We start from the raw sequence: 24,262 nt of genomic DNA on the forward strand, positions 1-24,262 counted from the left end.
ACCATTTGCACACACTGTATATAGACTTTTTTCAATTGTGTTATTGACTGTACGTTTGTTTATTCCATGTGTAACTCTGTGTTGTTGTTTGTGTCGCACTGCTTTGCTTTATCTTGGCCAGGTCACAGTTGTGAATGAGAACTTGTTCTCAACTGGCCTACCTGGTTGAATAAAGGTGAAATAAAATTTTTAATTAAACACACCTTGCAGTTTCATTTAAAGGGGCAATCTCCATTTGTACTTCTTTTTTTTTTTTTTTTTTCTTTTTGTCACGGCTGTTTGAATGATCGGATCAAGGCGCAGCGTGTTCGTAGTTCCACATATTTATTTATCCGTGAAACGTAATGCAATACACAAAAAAATACTTGAATACACAAAAAAAACAACAAACTGTGACACAGAGAGAAAACCACACTACTCAAAAGATAATAACCCACCAAAACAGGAAGATAAAAACCCCTACTTAAATATGATCTCTAATCAGAGGCAACGAGGATCAGCTGCCTCCAATTAGAGGTCAACCCAAACAATCCCAACATAGAAATAGAAAAACTAGAACCTAAACATAGAAATAGAAAACATAGAACAACCCAAAACACCCCCTGTCACACCCTGCCCTACTCTACTATAGAAAATGACATCTTACTAGGGTCAGGACGTGACACTTTTAAATTAATTATATATACCCATTGATTCTTAAATACCTCATGAGTTTAGTTCAACTATCATACCCGATCATATTCCAAAAGATTAGCTTGTTTTACTCCCTTGATTATAAACAAAAACTCTGTCGCATCAGAACATGGTTACAATTCTCAAGCTCTCAACTGCAGGTTGAACCTTCCATAGGTGAAATATTTATCATTTTGTGAATTATCCGCTCCAGTGACGTTGTTTTTGATAACTTTACAGCAAGGTAGACAATGAGACAAAACATATTTTAATTCTTTGTATTGACTGAATTACAGTGTGACATTCTAAATACCTGACATTAGTGTCACCAGAGGTTAGTTTAACCTCAGTAAAACAAAGGGGGGAAACAGTTTCTTAGATGCTAACACCCCTTCAGACTTCATCTAAGAGACTTTATTGCTGGCATCAACAGTAACCTAGAATGCATTATCTGAGACATACACTTTATTAGGTACACCTCCCCGTTCACGAAAACGGATCGCTCCTACAGACAGGGAGTCACGTGGCTATGGTTTGTTATATAAATCTGGCAGACAGGTATCGAGGCATTCAGTTACTGTTCGATTTAATGGTAGAATGGGCAAAACGAGTGACCTAAGCGACTTTGATCGTGGTATTTTAAACACGACAGTGTCTAGAGTTTTCAGAGAATGGAGCGACGAACAAAGAACATCCAGTCAGCGGCAGTCCTGTTGTCGAAAACAGCTCATTGATGAGAGAGGTCGAATGAGAATGGCAAGAATGGTGCAGGCTAACAGGCGTGCCACAAACAGACAAATAACGGCGCAGTACAACAGTGGTGTGCAGAACCGCATCTCGGAACGCACAACTCATCGAGAAGCTCCAGTGGGCACGCGATCACCAACAATGGACAATTGAAGAGTTGAAAAACATTGCCTGGAACATGACAGTGAGTTCAGTTCACTTGAGGGGCCTGCGCAGTCCCCAGACCTCAACCCTATAGAGCATCTTTGGGATGAGATGGAACGGGCTGTTCACAGTATGCATGTACCGCCGTCCAATCTGCAGCAACTGCGTGATGCCATCACATCAGCATGGACCAACATCCCTGTGGAAAGTTTACCTTGTAGATTGCCCCGAAGAATTCAGGCTGCTCTGGAGACAAAGGGGGGTTCAACGTGGTACTAGATGGGTGTACCTAATAAACTGGTTATGTCCTAATTAACATCAGTGGAGGCTGCTGTTGGGAGGACGGCTCATAATAATGGCTGGAATGGAGTGAATGGAATGGTATCAAACACGTGTTTGATACCATTCCATTTACTCCATTCCAGACAATATTTTGAGCCATCCTCCCTTCAGCAACCTCCACTGATAAACATTAGACATAACCATTTATACAGGTTACTAAAGACCTGATAACAGCAGTAATATTCTACTGATAAGGACTGCTATTAACGTATCATCTGGTCTCACGCCCTCCACTACAAACCCAACAATGATGAACAGCTTGTGCTGTGACCTGAAATGGAAAAATATGATAAAGGTTGAAATTATACTGTAAAGAACAAACGAGCCCTTTAATGCCAAGCTTGGTAATTATTTAATACACAAGAATAACTTTCTTAAACATTATATTACTGATTTAATGATAAAACAGTTATTCCTGCATTGTAGCAACAGTAAAAGCTACTTTAAATCTGGTTATAATTGATTGAGCAAAATCTCTTTCAAGCGCAATATGGAAATGACATACTTGAAAGGTTTATCAAACTGACCGGCTAGTTGTAACTCATCCATTTTACAATAGGCCTACCAATGCAGTACATTTTTGTGACACAGTAAATTGATAAGATACTGTTACAGTGGTGATAGTTAACGTTTAACCCTCTGGCTAGATACAGTACATGACTAAAACATTGGCTGTGGTTTTGAGACAATCATCATGCAGAACATAAAACACATTAGATCCTTTACCCCAAATGTTTTTGAGACATATTAAAGTACAGGGTCAAATGCAATAAATGTTCATATGACAAAGTTGAAAAATTGAAAGAAAATATTATTCACAAATAGGCTATTTGGCCTATTGTTATGTGCATTAATATATTGAATGATATCTGTTGAGATTTCAGCTTTCTTGATCAACGTTTTCCAGTCTGTTAACCCTTTCTCTATGTCACGGTATTCTCCGCTGCATCACAGTGTGAATTATCTGAGATCACAGAATTTGAGGTTGGTTAAAGACTTATTTTATGCCAGTCGAATGAAGTACTGCTAAATCAGGATTGTGATAACTTTTCTAGATTTTCAATGTGAATATGGGGCAGTAGAAATAATGTGAAAAGAAATGCAAAAAAACGAAAACTACTGTATGCTTCCAACATTCACACAGAATTTGATTAAAACCTAGCATTAGAAATGAGAGGAAGATAGACATATATTTCTAGCCATAGTGATTAGAAGTCTATGGTGTATTGATGCTTTTTTCCCCACTCTGTGTTGTTAATAACTTTTAGCTTGTCTGTTTACAGAAACCCCTCGTTATTCCCTCCTAGTAAATAAATCAACTCTAAATGATAAAGAAATAATTGTATCCCTTTGTTTGACTGTTGTGGCAGCGCTCTGTTCTATCACTGGGCATCTATGCTGATGATGAAGGTACAATTACGAATGAATTCCATCCAAATACAACCTTTCACTCGCTGTCCATTCACCTCTTTTATCAATATGATGGTAGGTTCTTGTACACATGCCAATATTCTGACTGACACACATATGATCTTATTCACTATGTGAGGCTGGTCACACTGTCTGGTGTTTTGGGGTCACATTTGATACATAATAAAGCTGCAGCCATCTTGACCACTAAGCACAGTGTTCAGGTCTCCCCCCGTCAGTCCACAGCCGTGCTGGAGCTTGCGCAGCAGGCTGGAGTCCTGATTGAGCCCATCACCCCGCCTCTCTTCTTCCTGCCGCCGGCGCCACTACTGCTCTTCCTGGAAGTGGCCGTATCCTGGCAGGAAAGGTTAGCAGCGCGACCAGCCGTCTCCTTGATCTGCAGCTCCAGGTGCTTTTGGATGGCCAGACCCAGCTCCTCAGGGTCCACAGACGCCCCGTACACCTCCCACGTCATCCCTTCCGCGTCCCACTTCACCTCCTTCACTGGGGACTTCTGGGATGTATCCGTCTCATTCCCGCTCTCGTTCCCATTCTCGTTCCTGTTCTTCTCCACCAGGCAGACCTGGGGGAACACATGGGCCAGGCGTGCCTCGTGGACCTGCCCAGTCTGCACCCCCACGTCCCTGAGCTCCCTGTGGGATGTCATAGTCCCTGTGTCCCTGCTGGCTCTATTGTTGCTGCTAGGACAGCTATACTCCTGCTGCTGCAGGGCTCCACTAGGGGGCAGAGTGTTGGCCCAGGAGCAGTTGAGGTTGCAATTGAGGTTGCAGCATTGCAGCAGGCGCTTGGCATCCAGTCCAGTCTCACTGACGGAGGACATGAGGCAAGGGAGGGAGATGAGGGTAGGCGCCGGGTGAGGTGGCAGCACCCTCTGGTCCCTGAACTCAGCTTCGGTACCTGGAAAGCATGGCAGCAGCTGGGCAGGGGTGAGGATGGGCTGGGGGTGGCAGTACGCAGCAAACGTGTCCTCCAACGTCCCGTGGTGGTGGACAAAAGCACAGTAGCAGATGGCCTCCTCACATGAATGTTGTTGTTGGGTCTCATCGCCGACCTCATTGGCTGTGTTAGAGGGGCCAGGGGTACCAACCCTGACACTCCCGGCCTGAGGCTGCTGTGTGGGGCTGCCTCCTCCACCATTTCCCCCTCTGCAGGTGGTGTTGACAGTGTTGCAGTTCTGGACCTGCATGGGCTGCTTGCAGGCAAACCTGGAGAAGGCCTGAGGATACAAGGGGCAGCTGGTCTCACTGCGTGGTGGGGGGGCAGGGACCTCCCTGAGCATGTGGAGGGTATCCGAGTGACTCCTCTGGACAGGCAGCCTGGACAGATCCAGTCCTCTCAGGTCTTTCTGTGATGATGATAAGGGGTAGGGCTGCTGGCTCTCTCCGAAGGCCGATAACACGTCCCCGCTAGCTTGGTGACCATGGCTGGTGATGCCCTCTTCGTGGTGATGGGCTGTGTATGATGACTCAGCCATACTGTGAGGGCGAACAGCAGTCCTGGGGTCTACATGGTCAGGTGTGTGTTGTTGGATGGTGTACTGGACAGCCTGAGTAGGCCCCTGGCTGTAATGTTTTCTGTCTCTGTGAGAGCATAGAGCTGTATGCTCACTGGAGCTCTTCCTGAGTTCCTCCTGCCTCAGGGGACCTGTCAGCCCGTCTGTGGAGCTCTGGGAGAGGGGTAGAAAGGGGTCGGTAAAGAGGGCAGAGTCAAGGGAAACACTGCCCTCTGGTGGGTATAACTCAGACACAGGACACTCACTCTCTGCCATGGGAAAGCCCTGGAACACAATGGAAACAGACAGAGCATCAACAATATGGCTCAGGGACATAAGCTCTTATTGTATGATAAGGAGAACTAACACAGTTTATGCATGAGGACGCCCTGATGAAACCAGTCATCTGGTACCATGCTAATTGCTTCGTTATGAGATGAGTCATCATCCTGCTGGGAGTAGTCTAGTGTAACGCCAGACTTGACAGCTAGAATTTCACAGTGTTTGTTATTTATTTTTTATAATTGAAGTTGAGTCTAGTCCCAAGTGTTTTCACAGTGTTAGTGTAGTTGTTTTGTTGATTTACAAAAGAGACACAGACACAACCATTTGGTCTCTGCAGCTTAAACATTAAGGCCTTGATTATCTCTTGTACACAGATTGTGGTGCCAGCCTAAACCAGAGGGTCATTGGTTTTGTCCACTACAGAAGGGGGCATGCCATGAGCAAACTGGTCAGGTATCCCTCACTCACAGTGGCAGAGATTAGGCCGTTCAGATTAGGTCTGGATCAGCCCCTCACTGATCCAGAAGATTACAAGAGAAACACAGGATTGTCTATGTCTTCTTTGAGAGCATTAGGGGGTGTCTTCAATGTAGGCTCTCTAAAGCTTTGGTAGTGGATGTGTTAACTTGTTACGTGGCGTGATGATACGATGTCGGCTAGAGTGCTGAACCTCAATCACATAACCTTTAACCTTGAAGTCAAATACCCTTATATTATATACACACAATACATAAATCATCATGTACCCTTCTATGGACTTTTGAAAAATGTGCATTTAATTGTCCATTGATGTCTTGTTATTCTACTTTCCATATGAGGCCTCTAGGGGCAGTTTAAAAAGCATCACCAATGAGTCTGCTCTACCCTTGGAGCCAAATGCCCCATGGTGGCTCTCCATCCCACCCCAGTCCCATGGTATACCTCCTCGTTATTTACATGTAGGGTCTCTGTGAGGGCCTCTACAGGCTGAATATGAATATTATAATGAATAATGAATATCTGTTACAGTCTTTTTGGGATAACATGCATGATAAAGACCATGTTGGTCTCTGTGAGGGGCTCTACAGGCTGAATATGAATATTATAATGAATAATGAATATCTGTTACAGTCTTTTTGGGATAACATGCATGATAAAGACCATGTTGGTCTCTCTGCATTACTTAGTGTATTTATTGAAGGAATCTGTGTTGACAGCTCACAAGCTGAATGTTTTCACAGTGAATTACAACATATGTAAATCATATTGTCTACAGACAAGACAAACCCATTCAATTCAATGTTTACAATGTTGACAGATAACAGCCAATGCTCAAGTCATTTAATCGTGTGCAATGAAGTCACTGGATGGCCTGGTGTCAGTGGGCAGTGTTAGCATGCCTTTCTTTAATACTGACTGACTAGTCGCATGTTCCTCACAGCTAACAAGCGGCTGTTGATAGGATGGCACGGAGTTGTCTTCCTCCTATAAATTGGCTACATCTAAGCTGGTTTGAAGCAAAGGTCACTTCTGACAATAGACAGAGCAGGCAGATGATATGCCATAAAGTGTAGGAACATGCGGCCAGTCAGTAAAAAAATAATGGCGTGCTAACACTTTGCCCACTGACACTAGAACAAAACAACTGATCTGTGGTAGTCTGAAAATAGAGATGTGAGAAGTCAAATGAATGAATTAGTGGCCTTTTTTCTTTTTACAATAATATTTCAGAATATACCTCCCCACACAACGCAACAAATGGATATTCTTTCTGCTATGCTATACACACATCCAAATAATAATAATGCCTCAACTATCTGAACTTTGTATGAGTTAGGGACAGATTGTGACTGACTGTATTGACTCACTCAAGGGCCTACATCAATCCCCCCACCCCACCCTACACACACACACACACACACACACACACACACACACACACACACACACACACACACACACACACACACACACACACACACACACACACACACCACACACACACACACACACACACACACACACACACACACACACAGAGAGAGAGAGATTTAACCATTTCATCCTGAAAAGTCTCTGTTGTATCCCCTGCTTACCTTTCAGGAAGAATATGAGATCCGTGCCTTATGTTCCTTTTCTCTCCTCCTCCTCTCCCTCTCTTTTTCAATCACTCTGTGTCAGAGTCCAGTTATCCCCCAGGATCCCAGGAGAACCCCTGTTAGTCCAGGATGTTGGAAAGGAAAAGGAACGCGCTTCTCCTTCCCTCACATCCACAGGTGACCCCCCCCCCTCTCTCGCCACGCACCATCCACAGCGCCCTCCCTTCCCTCTAGTCTCCTCCTCTTCCTTCTCCCTCCCTCCTGGCTGTGAACAAGATGGAGGAAACCTTGAGATAATCCTCTCTTTCATCTGATTACAAATGAGAGGCTGCGAATCTTTAAATCCCTTTCCAGGAGACAGGGGTAGTGTGTGTGCGAATGTGTGTGTGTCTATATGTGTGTGTGTGTGTGTGGGTGTGTGTATGTGTGACGTTGTTAGAGATGGGTGGTGGTGGTTGTTTGGCTTTGTGTGTGGTTTACAGGGCGGTGGTAGATAGGGCTAGGGGATTGGATGGAGAGAGGGGGAGGGGGAATGATAATGAGGAGATGCACAGATAGTCAGGCAGACAGCGTCATTGTCATTCCATCCACCTGGGAGAAATAAAAGAGACAGAAAAATGCATGAATGGGTGTTATCGAATAGAAGGTTTCACGGCGAAAAAACAGCCGCCCCTCACACAGACAGTCAGTCTCTGTCTCTCTCGCATCCTCTTCTCTCTCTCTCTCTCTCTCTCTCTCTCTCTCTCTCTCTCTCTCTCTCTCTCCCACTCATCCTCCTCTCTCTGTCTCTCTCACACACACACACATATGCACACACCCACGCACACAGACATTGTTTTGACTCCTACCTCACCTACTCCCTTACACACTCCCCATCACTCTCGCCCACTCTCCATCACTCTGTCCCTGTTGCTATGGAAACTGCAATACTCAATGGGACTCTGATGAATGTTCATTTTCTATGTTGCTGTGAGGCGACAGACAGCAAAAACATGTCAGCCGGGAAACGACAGTGCTCATGGTTGTCAAGTAACAAGAAAACAATGTGATTTGATGTACATTTTTTTGTGCATGGATGTCACATGCCATGGTATGTCTGTGTTTTGCATGACAATTAATTAAAAAGCAGGAATGTCATTTGCTTGAGAAGTCACATTAAGATGGGAAGTAATGGGAGTATAAAACAGTATTTCTTGTAGTTCATACGGCTATGGGTAGAAGTTGCCCTTAAGCACAGATCTAGGATCAGCTTACCCTTCCCAAATCAAACATTAACCATTAGGGGGAACAATGAAAAACTGACCTTAGATTATTATCTAGGGTCAATTTACTGTATCCTGCTTTGCTAACATGCTAGTCAGACAAACCTGGCCAATTTACAGATGTGTGAGTGAAAGTCTGTTGGCTGTACAAGAGGAGGGTAAAGATCGGGGGATGGGGACCTACAGTAAAGGACCACTCCTCACCGCAGTAACAGGTGGAAAATAAATACAGACGGGGTTTGAGTGTAAGACAGAAAATGTGTGATCAAACAAAAGGCAGTCATAACAAAGCCTGTCAGACATATCACATTTCCTTGTTTGGGTTATTGTAATTGTACATCTGTAGAAGCTCAAATGGAAGAATGATATGTATCTGGCAGAAGGAACACAAGTATCCTTGGTAATTAGCGGTGCTTAGTGCATGCTGCTGAGATGAAAATATAGTTTTTTTGCATTGTTAACTGAGGTGAGGGGAGGGGTTGTGTGTGATTGAATGGGCTACACTTGTGTGTCGGTATTTCAAGTACAGGGGCTGGGATTGTTGTAGTAGAAGTTCTGTGGGGAGGGAAGGGAGGTAGAGTTAGAATTAGGAGCAAAGTCTCATTATGGCAGACTGAACATCTGGAGGAGGGCAGTACCAGGGGATTAAGGTTAGATTTCAAAGAGAGAGTCAGCGAGGGATGGAGGATTGTGGAAGATCCTGCTGGCCAACAATGTCAGGGTGGGCTCCTGTACCAATTACAGTAACAGTTTTAGGACTTAAATAGTATCAGGGGTAAGGAGAGAGATTGAGACAAATTTCATTCATCAGTGAGTTTCTCCAGCTGGCAAACCATATTGTTGCAGACTGAAATTAAATGAGATCCACTATCATACAACCCTGATAGTATCTCAGCAACAGCAATGCCCTAGCATGGCCGTGATATCTTTCCCGGAATTGTTAGAGACAGGAAAGCCTTAGCTGCATGCATTCAGATATAATTCAGATATAAAATGGCTGACACACCCGGCTCACTGAATAGATCCCCTACTACTCCCTGCACACACAAACAACTCTCTAATTCTTTGTGCAAACTATCCATGACCATTTGAATAAGCATTACAAAAACACCTTTTATCAGCAGTTCCAGTTAGCACATAACATTCTCAGAACCATGTGTTATTTTGCATACAACCTTCCCACAACTTTCTGGGAATGGTGAAGGATAGTTGCTTGGCTTTGATACAGTCTCAGCGCATTTAAGGAACTTGACAACAAAAACATTATTTTCTTGGTATTACAAAAAGACACATTGCTTTCCTTACCCTGTAAGCAGTCTATGGACAAGGTATGACAGCAATCCATGCTTTGGTTTAGTTTCCCTGGCACTGTTTCTACATGTTTATGTTTTAACATGCGTGGCATAAATCCTTTTCAAGTCATGGGACCGATATAAGCATTTTTCGTGCTTCATGTCCAAATCATCCAAAAGTATCAAAAATTGATTGTGAAGTTCAACAAAGTCACCTATAGATGTTTTGAGAATTGCGTGAAAAATGCTAATATCAGTGCCATTACTTGAATGGGATTTGGCCACAAATGCTAAAACATTAGCATGTGGAAACAGTGCCATGGAAACTAAACCAAAGCATCGATTGCTGTCATACCTTGTACATAGACTGCTTACAGGGTAAGGAAACCAATATGTCATTTTGTAATTTGGGTGAACTATCCCTTTAAGAAAACATTCCATAAAAAACAGAAGAAAACTTTTGTAACATTCAGAGAAAGTTCTAAGAATGTTATTTAAAAACATACATTCCTTTCTCAGAACATTAAGAAAACTTTCCATAAAAACCACAAGAAAACTTAAGTAACGTTCAGACTACGTTTAAAGAATGTTATTTAAAAACATGAATTCCATTCTCAGCATCAGCGAAACTCTCTATCTTGTTGAAGTGTTTTTGCCGTGCCCATTAATTGGTCACAATTGATCTTAATGAGTGCCTTTTCCCTTTGAAATGGGGTCTATTTGAATAGATTAAAATGAACTGCTTTGTATGTGTAAAAAAATATTGCATGCTAGCTCCATTCTGGTGGCGCAGTGGACTAATTCCATGGATGGAGAATAGATTATTATAGGTTTGAATTTCATTGATGCCATCTCACAATAAAAATACATGTGTTTGCATGATTAATGCCTATGGAAATTCATTTCCATGTGTCCTATCTGTGCTTGGAGTTCAAAAAAATTAATCCAAAATAAGCTAGCAGTGATATTAAAAGTCTTATTTTAACATTCAGTGAAATGTTTAAAGAAATTATTCAAAAACCTCAAAATAACCTATAATTTACATTCTCAGAGCATTAATAAAACCTACCAGGAAAACTTTAAAGGAACCAGAATAAACCTCTCTGCAACCTAAAAATAAATGTTCCCAGAACAGGCTAAATGTTCATTTCTGTTCTGAGAATGTTTAAAAAATGTTCAGTTTTACCGGTCAGAAAACGCATGGCTTCATTCCAACAACGAATGTGAAACCAAAAACAAACGTTCCCTCAACTTCCAAGGAACCAAATGTGCTAGCTGGGATGGCAATGTATAAATAAACATTGGAGCAGGCATTGATATCCTGTCAATACTGTATTTGAGTATGCTCCAACAAAGACCGTCATAGATAAAGATACACCATCTCCTCAGAGTTCCATTGGGCTGAAGCAAACACATAGGAGGTGCAGTAGCAGTAAAACATCTATGGTTTGAGAAACTACCGGACAGTTAACATAGTAAGACTAGAAACTTCATAGCACAATTCAAGCGTCAACTATAGGCTAAACCTTTTCTCTTGAAAAGAGAAAACTACTAGTGTGATACTAGCACCATCACATATCTGTGCCTTGAATCTCTGACATTATCCATCACAATAAGTAATTCTCCTGGGTCAAGTTTCATGTTACATTTTGTATATTCAGTCAAACTGTTTTCCCCTTGGGGGACAGATTCATCTGCAGACCTGACCTGCACTCTATGACCCAGCAGTTGTCACCTAAGGGCTCACAGTCACCTTCTCAGGACACTGACTCAGCCGCACCCACACAAGTGTATGATGAGACTGTGACATAGGCTACTCACATGCCTACACCGGAGTCAACGCCACATTCTAGAGATATTGTTGCAGGTTGGCCGCCGTTACCCTACAAGAGATAGGCGGGCACCAAGACGCTTGGACTTGTACATAATTGTTGTTCATAATGTGGACAATTTAAGTAGGTGGGGAGGAGATGTGGTGTATTGGGGTTGTCCCATCAGAGCATCATGGGAGTTGGATGTTGGTAGATGATCACGTTCTAGATAAATGGTTGAACTAATTCCTGTCTCATCATTTAATCGTTATAAAGACGTGGTTATGAAACCCACAAGACATAACAAAAGATTGGCGACAAGTAAGTCTGAACCTACAGGAACTATTTTATCTGGAAGAAGTCGGTTTTTACAAGATTAAAAATGTTATATCCCGTGGTACAGTCTAAGTTAATGTTAGCAGAGTGTATTACTAGCAGAGGCAAATGCAGAGTCTAGCTAGCTAAGAGAGAGTGTTAGCATTGTCATGCATGGAAGAAAAGGATTTGAGATGGATGAAAATCAGGAAAACAACGTCATTAAAAGGGAGGAATATACCCAGCTAGTAATGACAAGTCGGCCCAGAAGCGACCCTCTTCCTAGGGGCCTGAACTGATTGAATTGGAATTGGTGTTGGACTCGGCACTCAGTACACCTGGTGACCATGTCAGCAGGCATGCACCTGGCCCGCCACAGGGGTTGCTACAGCGCGATGGGACAAGGACATCCCGGCCTGCCAAACCTAAGCGTCGCCTCATGGGTCTCCCGGTTGCGGCTTACACGGGTATCAAGCCAGCATCTGTAGCAACGCAGTTTGCACAGCCTTAGACCGCTGCGCCACTCGGGATGCCCCATCCAAGTTTTTAGTGCTTATCAATTGCCTTGCACAAAGTATCAAAATACTAAAATACTACTTAAACAGGACTCTTAAATAATTTAATTTAAATGTAAAAAAAAAGGTTGATCACAGAAACAATGAGAAAACATGGAAAAATAAATAATGAAATGATTGAGTCTCACAACTCAATCGCTGGTTGAAAACTGTTTTCTGCCCCTCTCAAAAGATAGAATTTGTAGATAATTGGCCCTCTTTCTGGGACTCACCCACAAACAGGACCAAGCCTGGCCTGTTGAGGAGTGATGGACTCCATCCTAGCTGGAGGGGTGCTCTCATCTTTTCTACGAACATAGACAGGGCTCTAACTCCCCTAGCTCCACAATGAAATAGGGTGCAGGCCAGGCAGCAGGCTGTTAGCCAGCCTGCCAGCTTAGTGGAGTCTGCCACTAGCACAGTCAGTGTAGTCAGCTCAGCTATCCCCATTGAGATTGTGTCTGTGCCTCGACCTAGGTTGGGCAAAACTAAACATGGCGGTGTTCGCTTTAGAAATCTCACTAGAATAAAGACCTCCTCCATTCCTGCCATTATTGAAAGAGATCGTGATACCTCACATCTCAAAATAGGGCTACTTAATGTTAGATCCCTCACTTCAAAGGCAGTTATAGTCAATGAACTAATCACTGATCATAATCTTGATGTGATTGGCCTGACTGAAACATGGCTTAAGCATGATGAATTTACTGTGTTAAATGATGCCTCACCTCCTGGTTACACTAGTGACCATATCCCCCGTGCATCCCGCAAAGGCGGAGGTGTTGCTAACATTTACGATAGCAAATTTCAATTTACAAAAAAAGAAAAACTACGTTTTCGTCTTTTGAGCTTCTAGTCATGAAATCTATGCAGCCTACTCAATCACTTTTTATAGCTACTGTTTACAGGCCTCCTGGGCCATATACAGCATCCCTCACTGAGTTCCCTGAATTCCTATCGGACATTGTAGTCATAGCAGATAATATTCCATTTTTTGGTGACTTTAATAATCACATGGAAAAGTCCACAGACCCACTCCAAAAGGCTTTCGGAGCCATCATCGACTCAGTGGGTTTTGTCCAACATGTCTCTGGATCTACTCACTGCCACAGTCATACTCTGGACCTAGTTTTGTCCCGTGGAATAAATGTTGTGGATCTTAATGTTTTTCCCCATAATCCTGAACTATCGTATCAACATTTTATTACGTTTGCAATCGCAACAAATAATCTGCTCAGATCCCAACCAAGGAGCATCAAAAGTCGTGCTATAAATTCTCAGACAACCCAAAGATTCCTTGATGCCCTTCCAGACTCCCTCTGCCTACCCAAGGACATCAGAGGACAAAAATCAGTTAACCACCTGAGGAACTCAATTTAACCTTGCGCAATACCCTAGATGCAGTTGCACCCCTAAAAACTAAAAACATTTGTCATAAGAAACTAGCTCCCTGGTATACAGAAAATACACGAGCTCTGAAGCAAGCTTCCAGAAAATTGGAACGGAAATGGTGTCACACCAAACTGGAAGTCTTCCGACTAGCTTGGAAAGACAGTACCGTGCAGTATCGAAGAGCCCTCACTGCTGCTCGATCATCCTATTTTTCCAACTTAATTGAGGAAAATAAGAACAATCCGAAATGTATTTTTGATACTGTCGCAAAGCTAACTAAAAAGCAGCATTCCCCAAGAGAGGATGGCTTTCACTTCAGCAGTAATGAATTCATGAACTTCTTTGAGGAAAAGATCATGATCATTAGAAAGCAAATTACGGATTCCTCTTTAAATCTGCGTATTCCTCCAAAGCTCCGTTGTCCTGAGTCTGCACAACTCTGCCAGGACCTAGGATCAAGGGAGACACTAAAGTGTTTTAGTACTATATCTCTTGACACAATGATGAAAATAATCATGGCCTCTAAACCTTCAAGCTGCATACTGGACCCTATTCCAACTAAACTACTGAAATAACTGCTTCCTGTGCTTGGCCCTCCTATGATGAACATAATAAACGGCTCTCTATCCATCGGATGTGTACCAAACTCACTAAAAGTGGCAGTAATAAAGCCTCTCTTGAAAAAGCCAAATCTTGACCCAGAAAATATAAAAAACTATCGGCCTATATCGAATCTTCCATTCCTCTCAAAAATGTTAGAAAAACTGTTGTGCTGCAACTCACTGCCTTCCTAAAGACAAACAATGTATACGAAACGCTTCAGTCTGGTTTAGACCCCATCATAGCACTGAGACTGCACTTGTGAAGGTGGTAAATGACCTTTTAATGGCATCAAACCGAGGCTCTGCATCTGTCCTCGTGCTCCTAGATCTTAGTGCTGCTTTTGATACCATCGATCACCACATTCTTTTGGAGAGATTGGAAACCCAAATTGGTCTACACGGACAAGTTCTGGCCTGGTTTAGATCTTATCTGTTGGAAAGATATCAGTTTGTCTCTGTGAATGGTTTGTCCTCTGACAAATCAACTGTAAATTTCGGTGTTCCTCAAGGTTCCGTTTTAGGACCACTATTGTTTTCACTATATATTTTACCTCTTGGGGATGTCATTCGAAAACATAATGTTAAATTTCACTGCTATGCGGATGACACACGGCTGTACATTTCAATGAAACATGGCGAATGCCCCAAAATTGCACTCGCTAGAAGCCTGTGTTTCAGACATAAGGAAGTGGATGGCTGCAAATGTTCTACTTTTAAACTCGGACAAAACAGAGATGCTTGTTCTAGGTCCCAAGAAACAAAGAGATCTTCTGTTGAATCTGACAATTAATCTTGATGGTTGTACAATCGTCTCAAATAAAACTGTGAAGGACCTCGGCGTTACTCTGGACCCTGATCTCTCTTTTGAAGAACATATGAAGACTGTTTCAAGGACAGCTTTTATCCATCTACGTAACATTGCAAAAATCAGAAACTTTCTGTCCAAAAATGATGCAGAAAAATTAATCCATGCTTTTGTTACTTCTAGGTTGGACTACTGCAATGCTCTACTTTCCAGCTACCCGGATAAAGCACTAAATAAACTTCAGTTAGTGCTAACCAAAAAATGTGATCATATTACTCTAGTGCTAGCCTCCCTACACTGGCTTCCTGTTAAGGCAAGGGCTGATTTCAAGGTTTTACTGCTAACCTACAAAGCATTACATGGGCTTGCTCCTACCTATCTTTCCGATTTGGTCCTGCCGTACATACCTACATGTACGCTACAGTCACAAGACGCAGGCCTCCTAATTGTCCCTAGAATTTCTAAGCAAACAGCTGGAGGTAGTTCTTTCTCCTATAGAGCTCCATTTTTATGGAATGGTCTGCCTACCCATGTGAGAGACACAGACTCGGTCTCAACCTTTAAGTCTTTACTGAAGACTAATTTCTTCAGTAGGTCCTATGATTGAGTGTAGTCTGGCCCAGGAGTGTGAAGGTGAACGGAAAGGCTCTGGAGCAACGAACCGCCCTTGCTGTCTCTGCCTGGCCGGTTCCCCTCTCTCCACTGGGATTCTCTGCCTCTATCCCTATTACAGGGGCTAAGTCACTGGCTTACTTGGTGTTCTTCCATGCCGTCCCTAGGAGGGGTGTGTCACTTGAGTGGGTTGAGTCACTGACGTGGTCTTCCTGTCTGGGTTGGCGCCCCCCCTTGGGTTATGCCGTGGCGGAGATCTTTGTGGGCTATACTCGGCCTTGTCTCAGGATGGTAAGTTGGTGGTTGAAGATATCCCTCTAGTGGTGTGGGGGCTGTGCTTTGGCAAAGTGGGTGGGGTTATATCCTGTCTGTTTGGCCCTGTACGGGGGTATCATCGGATGGGGCCACAGTGTCTCCTGACCCCTCCTGTCTCAGCCTCCAGTATTTATGCTGCAGTAGTTTATGTGTCGGGGGGCTAGGGTCAGTCTGTTATATCTGGAGTATTTCTCCTGTCTTATCCGGTGTCCTGTGTGAATTTAAGTATGCTCTCTCTAATTGTCTCTTTCTTTCTTTCTCTCTCTCGGAGGACCTGAGCCCTAGGACCATGCCTCAGGACTACCTGGCATGATGACTCCTTGCTGTCCCCAGTCCACCTGGCCGTGCTGCTGCTCCAGTTTCAACTGTTCTGCCTGCGGCTATGGAACCTTGACCTGTTCACTGGATGCGCTACCTGTCCCAGACCTGCTGTTTTCAACTCTCTAGAGACAGCAGGAGCGGTAGAGATTCTCTCAATGATCGGCTATGAAAAGCCAACTGACATTTACTCTTGAGGTGCTGACTTGTTGCACCCTCGACAACTACTGTGATTATTATTATTTGACCATGCTTGTCATTTATGAACATTTAAACATCTTGGCCATGTTCTGTTATAATCTCCACCCGGCACAGCTAGAAGAGGACTGGCCACCCCTCATAGCCTGGTTCCCCTCTAGGTTTCTTCCTAGGTTTTGGCCTTTCTAGGGAGTCTTTCCTAGCCACCGTGCTTCTACACCTGCATTACTTGCTGTTTGGGGTTTTAGGCTGGGTTTCTGTACAGCACTTTGAGATATCAGCTGATGTAAGAAGGGCTATATAAATACATTTGATTTGATTTAATTATATAAATCAGCCCGTGTAATCATCTGCCAAAGAGTAGCCATAATTGGCCCAAGCCCCAAGTAATACATTTGGGCCAGATAACTCACACCGGAAACGGCCGAGCCCCAAGTAATACATTTGGGCCAGATAACTCACACCGGATTCGGTCCAAGTGCAATCCCCGCATCCTAGCAATAAGTGATACTGCCAAAGGAGGCCCAGACTCGTGCCACATGACGTCGGCCGAGTGCCCCGACTCTCAGATGAGTGCCCCGACTCTCAGACGGAATCGGCCCAAATCCACTGTGCTAGCTGGGTACAGTGAAGGAAAGGACATTTATTCAACTAATTAAAAAAAAACTGCTAAATGAATGAAATTGAGGATGAAACGTCATTGAGTGAAGATCACGTGACTGAGGGAAATATTGCCTTGGTTAAGGACAATATTGAAGTGACCCATTGCCCACACACTGGTTGAATCAATGTTGTTTTCACATCATTTCAATGAAATTACGTTACACCAACATGGAACAAAGTGACAATCAGGAGCCTATTGAGAAACAAAAAATGAATGGAATTGTTGGAAACATTGGACCATTTGATGAAAGTATGGAGCAGTGGAGCGCATATACAGAACAGTTTTAATATTTTGTTTTTGCAAATTATATTAATGAGCACAAACTGAAAAGCTGTCACTCTATGTTGTGAAAGAAGACTATCCATCACTACTGGGATGTTCGTGGTTGGAGTAGATCACACTGGACTAGCCATCAGTGTCTACAATGACACATGGAAACACAAGCCTACCCTCTATCTTAAAAACCTCGTACCTTTTAAAAAAAATGTTTTGCCTAAAATGACATACCCAAATCTAACTGCCTGTAGCTCAGGACCTGAAGCAACGATATGCATATTCTTGATACCATTTGAAAGAAAACATTTTGAAGTTTGTGGAAATATGAAATGAATGTAGGAGAATATAACACATTAGATATGGTAAAAGATAATACAACAACAACAAAAAAACATGCGTTTATTTGTTTTACTTTTTTATCATTTTGAAATGCAAGAGAAAGGCCATACTTTCAGATAGGAGTCTAGGTGTAATTTAGAGTTTGGCCACCAGATGTCAGCAGTGTGTGTGCAAAGTTTCAAACTGATCCTGTGAAGAATTACGTTACTGCACAATATTTTGTATCAAGTCTGCCAGGAGTTTGCCCAAATGTGCCGAATTGGTCAATTGATACATTTTCAAGTACATAACTATAGAGAACATACAAAAATGCTATGTAATAGCTACTGCTAATTGGACACTGCAGTTAGATTAACAAGAATTTAAGCTTTCAGCCAATATAAGACATGTCTATGTCCCGGAAAGTTGGTTATTGTATACAACGTAATTCGAGTCACATTAGCGCACGTTAGCAACAACCACCTCAGTTTAGGGATACCCATCCTGTAGAGGTTAAAGAAATATGGAGAAATCTTTCATGGAGAGCTGGGTAACATTAAAGACATTACAGTGAAGCTATTATGTCAGACAGCAAACCAATGTTTCTGAAAGCACAGCCCGTACCTTATGCTTTCAAACCAAAAGTCGAGGCTGACTTGGACGCTTTAGTAAAAACAAAGTACTGTCAGCGTGAGTGAATGGGCAACACCCATCATACCAGTCCTTAAGAAGGATGGTGGAATCAGGATATGTGGAGACTTTAAAGTCACAGTTAACCCTGTGTGGTCCACTGAGCAGTATCCACTACCACACATAGACAACCTTTTTGAGGGTTTAGCTGGCAATCAAAAGTAAAGCAAAATTGACCTCTGCCAAGCCTGCTTGCAGATGCACGTGTATGAAAAGTCAAAGGACACAAAAGGGGCCTTTCAGGTACTGTCGACTACCGTTTCGATTCACAAGTGCGCCAGCGCTGTTCCAGAGGGCGATGTTCCAGATCTTGAGTGGATTGCCAGGAGTACAATGCTACTTGGATGACATCCTCGTTACTGAAAAGGACGAAGAGGACCATCTCCAGAACTTGGATGCGACCTTACAGAGATTAAAAGATTATGGACTGCAAGTTCGTAAGGACAAATGTCAATCATCGGTTGAATACCTCGGTCACGTCATCGATGCAACGGTCCTTCACAAGGCTCAATCCAAGGTCAACGCTATCTTGGACGCCCCAGCTCCTCAGAGCGTCAGCCAACTGCGTTCTTTCCTGGGGTTACTGAATAGACGCTTTATTCCGAGCTTAGCAACGAAGCTGAAACCGCTGCATCAGTTTCTTTGTCAGGACAAAACATGGAAATGGACAGAACAATGCTGACGAGCATCTTTGGACCGGATACCGGAATTCTGTCACTTTCTGCAAGCAGAATGCAAAGGTGGGCTTTTTGTTGTCAGCACAAACCTACAACATCAAGTACTGCAAGTTTGAACTGCAACGCAGATGGACTTTCCAGGTTACCACTGACTGTGGTTTAACCAGAGTCATACCAAGTTGACATCTACTTCAGACAAGTGGAAAATCAGTGTAGAGAAATGTGTTATCTTAAGTGATGGACATTATCATTAAAGGCAAACGAGATGCCCCCGAAACTGAAATCTTACCTATCCAAGAGAACTGAGCTGTCAGTACAGTTCAATTGTCTGCTGTGGGGGAGGAGAGTTATCATTCTGCCTTCACTGAGGAAACCACCCAGCTAGTACATTTGTGTCACGAGAATTTTCAATCCCAATGATAATAACTAACAGTCAATAAGCTTTGACTAATCCCCAAGGTTTGTAAGACACTGGGTTAATAATAATTATGCAAATACTCAGCTTATGCAAAAGGTTCATACAGTTTATTCAACAGAACGTTCTGAAGTCCATAATACAGAGACATTCATTTTATAACTTGCTTCTTCCTTACGCACATACATACACACAAACAGTAGGTGGGATGTATCCCTCCCCAGAGTTCTCACCACTGTTTATCACTACCCAGCACTGTCCGTTCCATTCCCCAGAGATTAGAGGAACCTTGAGAAGTACTCCTTGTCCTATCATAAGTTTAGGTTCTAGCCAGGTCGAGCCAAACACAGTCTTCATTGTTCTCGGTATTCTCTTAGGCACACACATACACACATACATTTCTCTTCCTCACGGGTCTCTACTAAACCTTATGGGACTTACGTTTAGTACTTTAATTATTACAGTTTATTCATTATACATGCTACATAAACTACTAATTACTAATTAGTTACGTTTCAGGGTGGGATTCTTTAATCATTACCTTTAAACATATAATTCCCTTATTAATTTGGTTCCTTGGAAGTTGTGGGAACATACATTTTTGGTTTCCCATTAGTTCTGGGAAGGAAGCCATACGTTTCCTGACTGGTAAAACTGAACGTTTTTTAAATGTTCTGAGAACAGAAGTGAACATTTAGCCTGTTCTGGAAACATTTATTTTTAGGTTGCAGGGAGGTTCTGAGAATGTTTTACTCTGGTTCCTTGAAAGTTTCCTGGGAAGCTTTATTAACGCTCTGAGAACGGAAATGATAGGTTATTTAATAATTTATATAAAAAAATATATTTCTTAAAAAATGTACCTGAATGTTTCAATAAGACTTTTAATACCCTGCTAGCTTATTTTGGGATAACCTTTTGGAACTCTTTTTTTATGCATACAAAGCTGTTCACTTTAGTCTATTCAAACAGACCCCATTTCAAAGGAAACAAGCACTCATTAAGATCAGGTGTGTCCCACACACCTGAACACACTTAACAAGATATAGGATAGAGAGTTTTGTTGATGCTGAGAACTGAATGTTCTCTGAACATTACTAAAGTTTTCTGGTGTTTTTTCTGGAAAGTTTTCTTAACATTCTCAGAACAATTTGAGAACATGACTTGAAATAGAACCATGAGGACACCTGTAGGAAACGTTATGCTGAAGTACTTAAATTCCCACAGAAGAACGTTGTTTCGTAATGTTCTCTGAACCAGTCTGAGAACGTTCCTAGAACATTACCAAAATTGAAATGAAACGTAACCATGTTTTAGGAAACGTTCTGTTAAAGTAATGAAGTACTAAGAAAATTATGTTTTTTTGTCAAGCTCCTTAAATGTGCTGAGAATGTTCCAAAGCCAAACAATTATCCTGCATCATTCCCAGAAAGTTGTGGGAAGGGTGTATGCAAAATAACCATAGGAAAACCATGCTTTTGCCAAACTGTGGACCTGATGAGTCGCCAATGAGTTGGAGTGGCCATCTGAACCGATCTGAACCGGCTGATAGCAATTGGCCAGAGGTTGCCATCCTGAGGTCTACTACTGCAAAGAAGTCCATTGAGAATATTGGAGAAGTGTTTAGTCGGTTCAGATCGCCACTCCAACTCATTGGCGACAACGGACCACAGCTAGTGTTTCAAGAAATGGCTAAGTTCCTACAGGTGAATGGCCTACAACTCATCAGGTCCACACCATATCATCCACCAACCAACGAGCTGGCGGAGAGGTTCGTACAGACCATGAAACATCTCAGGGTCAAGGGACACTGCACCAACGCTAGAACAGCTTCCTGCTATCCTACAGGAACATGCCTCATGCAACCACCAGGGCTTTGCCTGCATCGCTACTCATGAAGAGAGAGCTACATACAAGTTTTGACCTACTCAAACATCCAAACTCAAAGGAGACAGTCCTACGTCAACAGGAGAGTCAAGTCAAATGTTGTGAACTGAGAGCAAAGGACAGAGCTTTCAACCCTGGAGAAACTGCTATGCTAGGAACTACCTCAACGGACCAAAGTGGGTTCCTGCTACAGTCATTGCTCAGACTGGTCCTGTGTCCTACACTATCCAGACTGCAGAGGACGTAATCTGGAAAAGCCACACAGATCAGTTACTGTTGAGAAAAGCAACACTGACAGAACCACAAGTCGTGAGTGGTCCAGAACTGTTACTGGATGACACACCGGACCCAGCAGTTGTCACCTAGGGGTTTAAAGTCACCTTCTCAGGACTGTTGTTCATAGCGGGGACAATTAAAGTAGGTCGGGAGGAGATGTGGTGTATTGGGGTTGTGCCACAGAGCATCATGGGAGTTGGATGTTGTCATATTGTAGATAAATGGTTGATCTAATTCCTGTCTCCCGGGAAACCCACAAGACAAAACACTAATGCCCATGCTTATGTCCACGACAGCAAACAAAATGAAAGTGCCACATACGCTGCATTTGAGCCCCTGTGCTGTGTACATATAGGACATTCGTACGTGTGCATAAAGGAACAGGACCATATGGTAATGGTACATACAACACAGCAAAACTTTTGACCTATTGGACACTCTTTGAAACGCTTATCTGCATACAAACCCGTAACAATCTTATATAACCACCTGTCACCGACTGAATTAAGTTATAATACAAAGCCATGCATGTATGTGGTAATTGGAAGGATTGGAAGGCATTATAACTTGTCCTGTCCAATTTAATGTCTCGTATTACCTTCATAAAGGGTCTGGTCTGTGTTGTTCCAGTGCTCCTCTCTAGTTTCTTTGTTCTGTTGCTTTAGCTACCTCAGCGTTAGCCACAACACCCCTCTCTGGCTGTGGAGCTCACACCTGTTCCTGTGAAAACTGTGGATTCGGTGTAACGCGTATCGGCAGTTCCAAAGTGCACTATTATTCATTCGCAGGGGCTTTTTAGAGCTCAGTTCCTTTTTTCTAGCCCTGCAAACACGCCTACTCACACAAATCTGAGACACACCTACTCTACATATTCAGTTTCACACTCAGGCTCACACCTTGACCTAGAATACATCCCAAGCCAATTTGTTTCTCCTATTCTGGCTTCACAGTTCACAGTCGCTGATAGAAGAATCTGCCTAGTATGCATAATTATCATCTGATGGCTTTCTATGATTTATGCAAAGCACTGTTTCATTTTGAAACCTAAGAGAACATTATGAGCTGAAATAAAGGAACTCATATCAAAAACTGGAACAAAATATTTTAATGTAAGACACAGTTTGCAGAATCTACAAAGTGTGACTCCTCATCAACCATATATACTGGATGTGTTGTTATTGGGTTGCTTAGTCACACTTTATCCACACCCTTCACATTGACAGGAGAAGTTTTCAAAGCTTTAGGATCGTTATTTATCAGATGCCACAGCCTGTAATCCACAGAGGTCAAAGGGCGAGGGTCAACCACCACCAATCGAAATTGAGATTATGGCGATGGAGCTACAGTGCCTTTAGAAAGTATTCATACCCCTTGACTTATTTCACATTTTGTTGTGAATGGATTAAGGGCTTTTAAGTAAGCATTTCAAGGTAATGTCTAAACCTGTTGTATTTGGCGCATGTGACAAATAACATTTGATTTTAATTACAGTATTTTTTTTATTTATGAGGTTGAGTGATGCCCAGTGATGTGCACAGAAATCTCTCTTCAGGTCATTGCACTGTCTCTCAGCAGCATCAGTTAACATTTGGAAAATGTTGACATGGACATTTTCTATTCTAAGGTACTATGACTGGATTGATGTGGGCAACTTGACAGATAAGGTTAATGGGAAATGCACCTTGAAGACTGAAGTACTTGGAAAGAAAATACGTTTGTGGCCCTCAAGGCTGTTCACATACTGATCAAACCTACACATAAAACAACTCTTTGAGTCAACAGGGGGGTGTCATTCGCAGCATGATTTCCTGTCTTATCCCTTACCCAACAACATCCTCAAATCCTCTTCTCTGTACAAAAGCAATGTGGGGTGTATTGTGTAAACGTGAGACCCACTTAACAGAGACCAAGGACAAACCCTGTCACTTGAGACCTGTGTCACCTTGGAAATTAGTTATTGCCCTCCCAGTCATGTCAGAGGAGAGTGAAAGTAAGGGATTCCTATCTATGCATTAAGATCTGCAAGACCTGCATCCCACAGGAATGCTGAGAGGCCTGATGGTGGCTCTCATAGGGGGCTTAGCAAGCGGAAATCTACAGAAGGTCAAACAAAAGATGCTTGTATGTGATCCCTCACCTCCTGTGGTATATAAAAATGCTGGGTTATCATCTTTGTCTGCCATGTACAGGTGTAGGATCGTAATTTGACAAGTATTGTCGCAGCAAAATAATCCTGCAGCAACAGGATTTTAACATTTAGTCCATTCACTCTTTTCCACAGATGTAATGTTGCTGGATCGTGGTTAGGCTATTAGCTGGCCAAAATTAGGCTACATGAAAGTGCAATACTGTTAATTTAACCGTGTGTTAGTGTAGGTTTTCAGTAAATATATGT

General features: G+C 42.7%; 1 protein-coding gene across 4 annotated transcripts; it reads right to left on the reverse strand.

The window, feature by feature from the left end:
- Positions 1 to 307: 307 nt before the first annotated feature.
- LOC106606765 (uncharacterized) lies at positions 308 to 22,684 on the reverse strand. Of its 4 annotated transcripts, XM_014203127.3 has the most exons (4): positions 22,466 to 22,684; positions 7,189 to 7,782; positions 5,095 to 5,113; positions 308 to 5,002 (listed from the first exon to the last, which is right to left on the reverse strand). In XM_014203127.3, the coding sequence occupies exon 4, from the start codon at positions 4,808 to 4,810 to the stop codon at positions 3,551 to 3,553; it is 1,260 nt and encodes a 419-aa protein (XP_014058602.2). In that variant the 5' UTR covers positions 4,811 to 5,002; positions 5,095 to 5,113; positions 7,189 to 7,782; positions 22,466 to 22,684; the 3' UTR covers positions 308 to 3,550. The 4 variants fall into 4 exon arrangements, with proteins under 4 accessions (XP_014058602.2, XP_045576660.1, XP_045576658.1 ...); XM_045720704.2 differs by lacking the exon at positions 5,095 to 5,113; XM_045720702.2 differs by having other exon boundaries at positions 308 to 5,113.
- Positions 22,685 to 24,262: the final 1,578 nt, after the last annotated feature.

Source organism: Salmo salar, chromosome 01, assembly GCF_965601325.2.
Source record: "Salmo salar chromosome 01, fSalSal1, whole genome shotgun sequence".
NCBI lineage: Eukaryota > Metazoa > Chordata > Actinopteri > Salmoniformes > Salmonidae > Salmo > Salmo salar.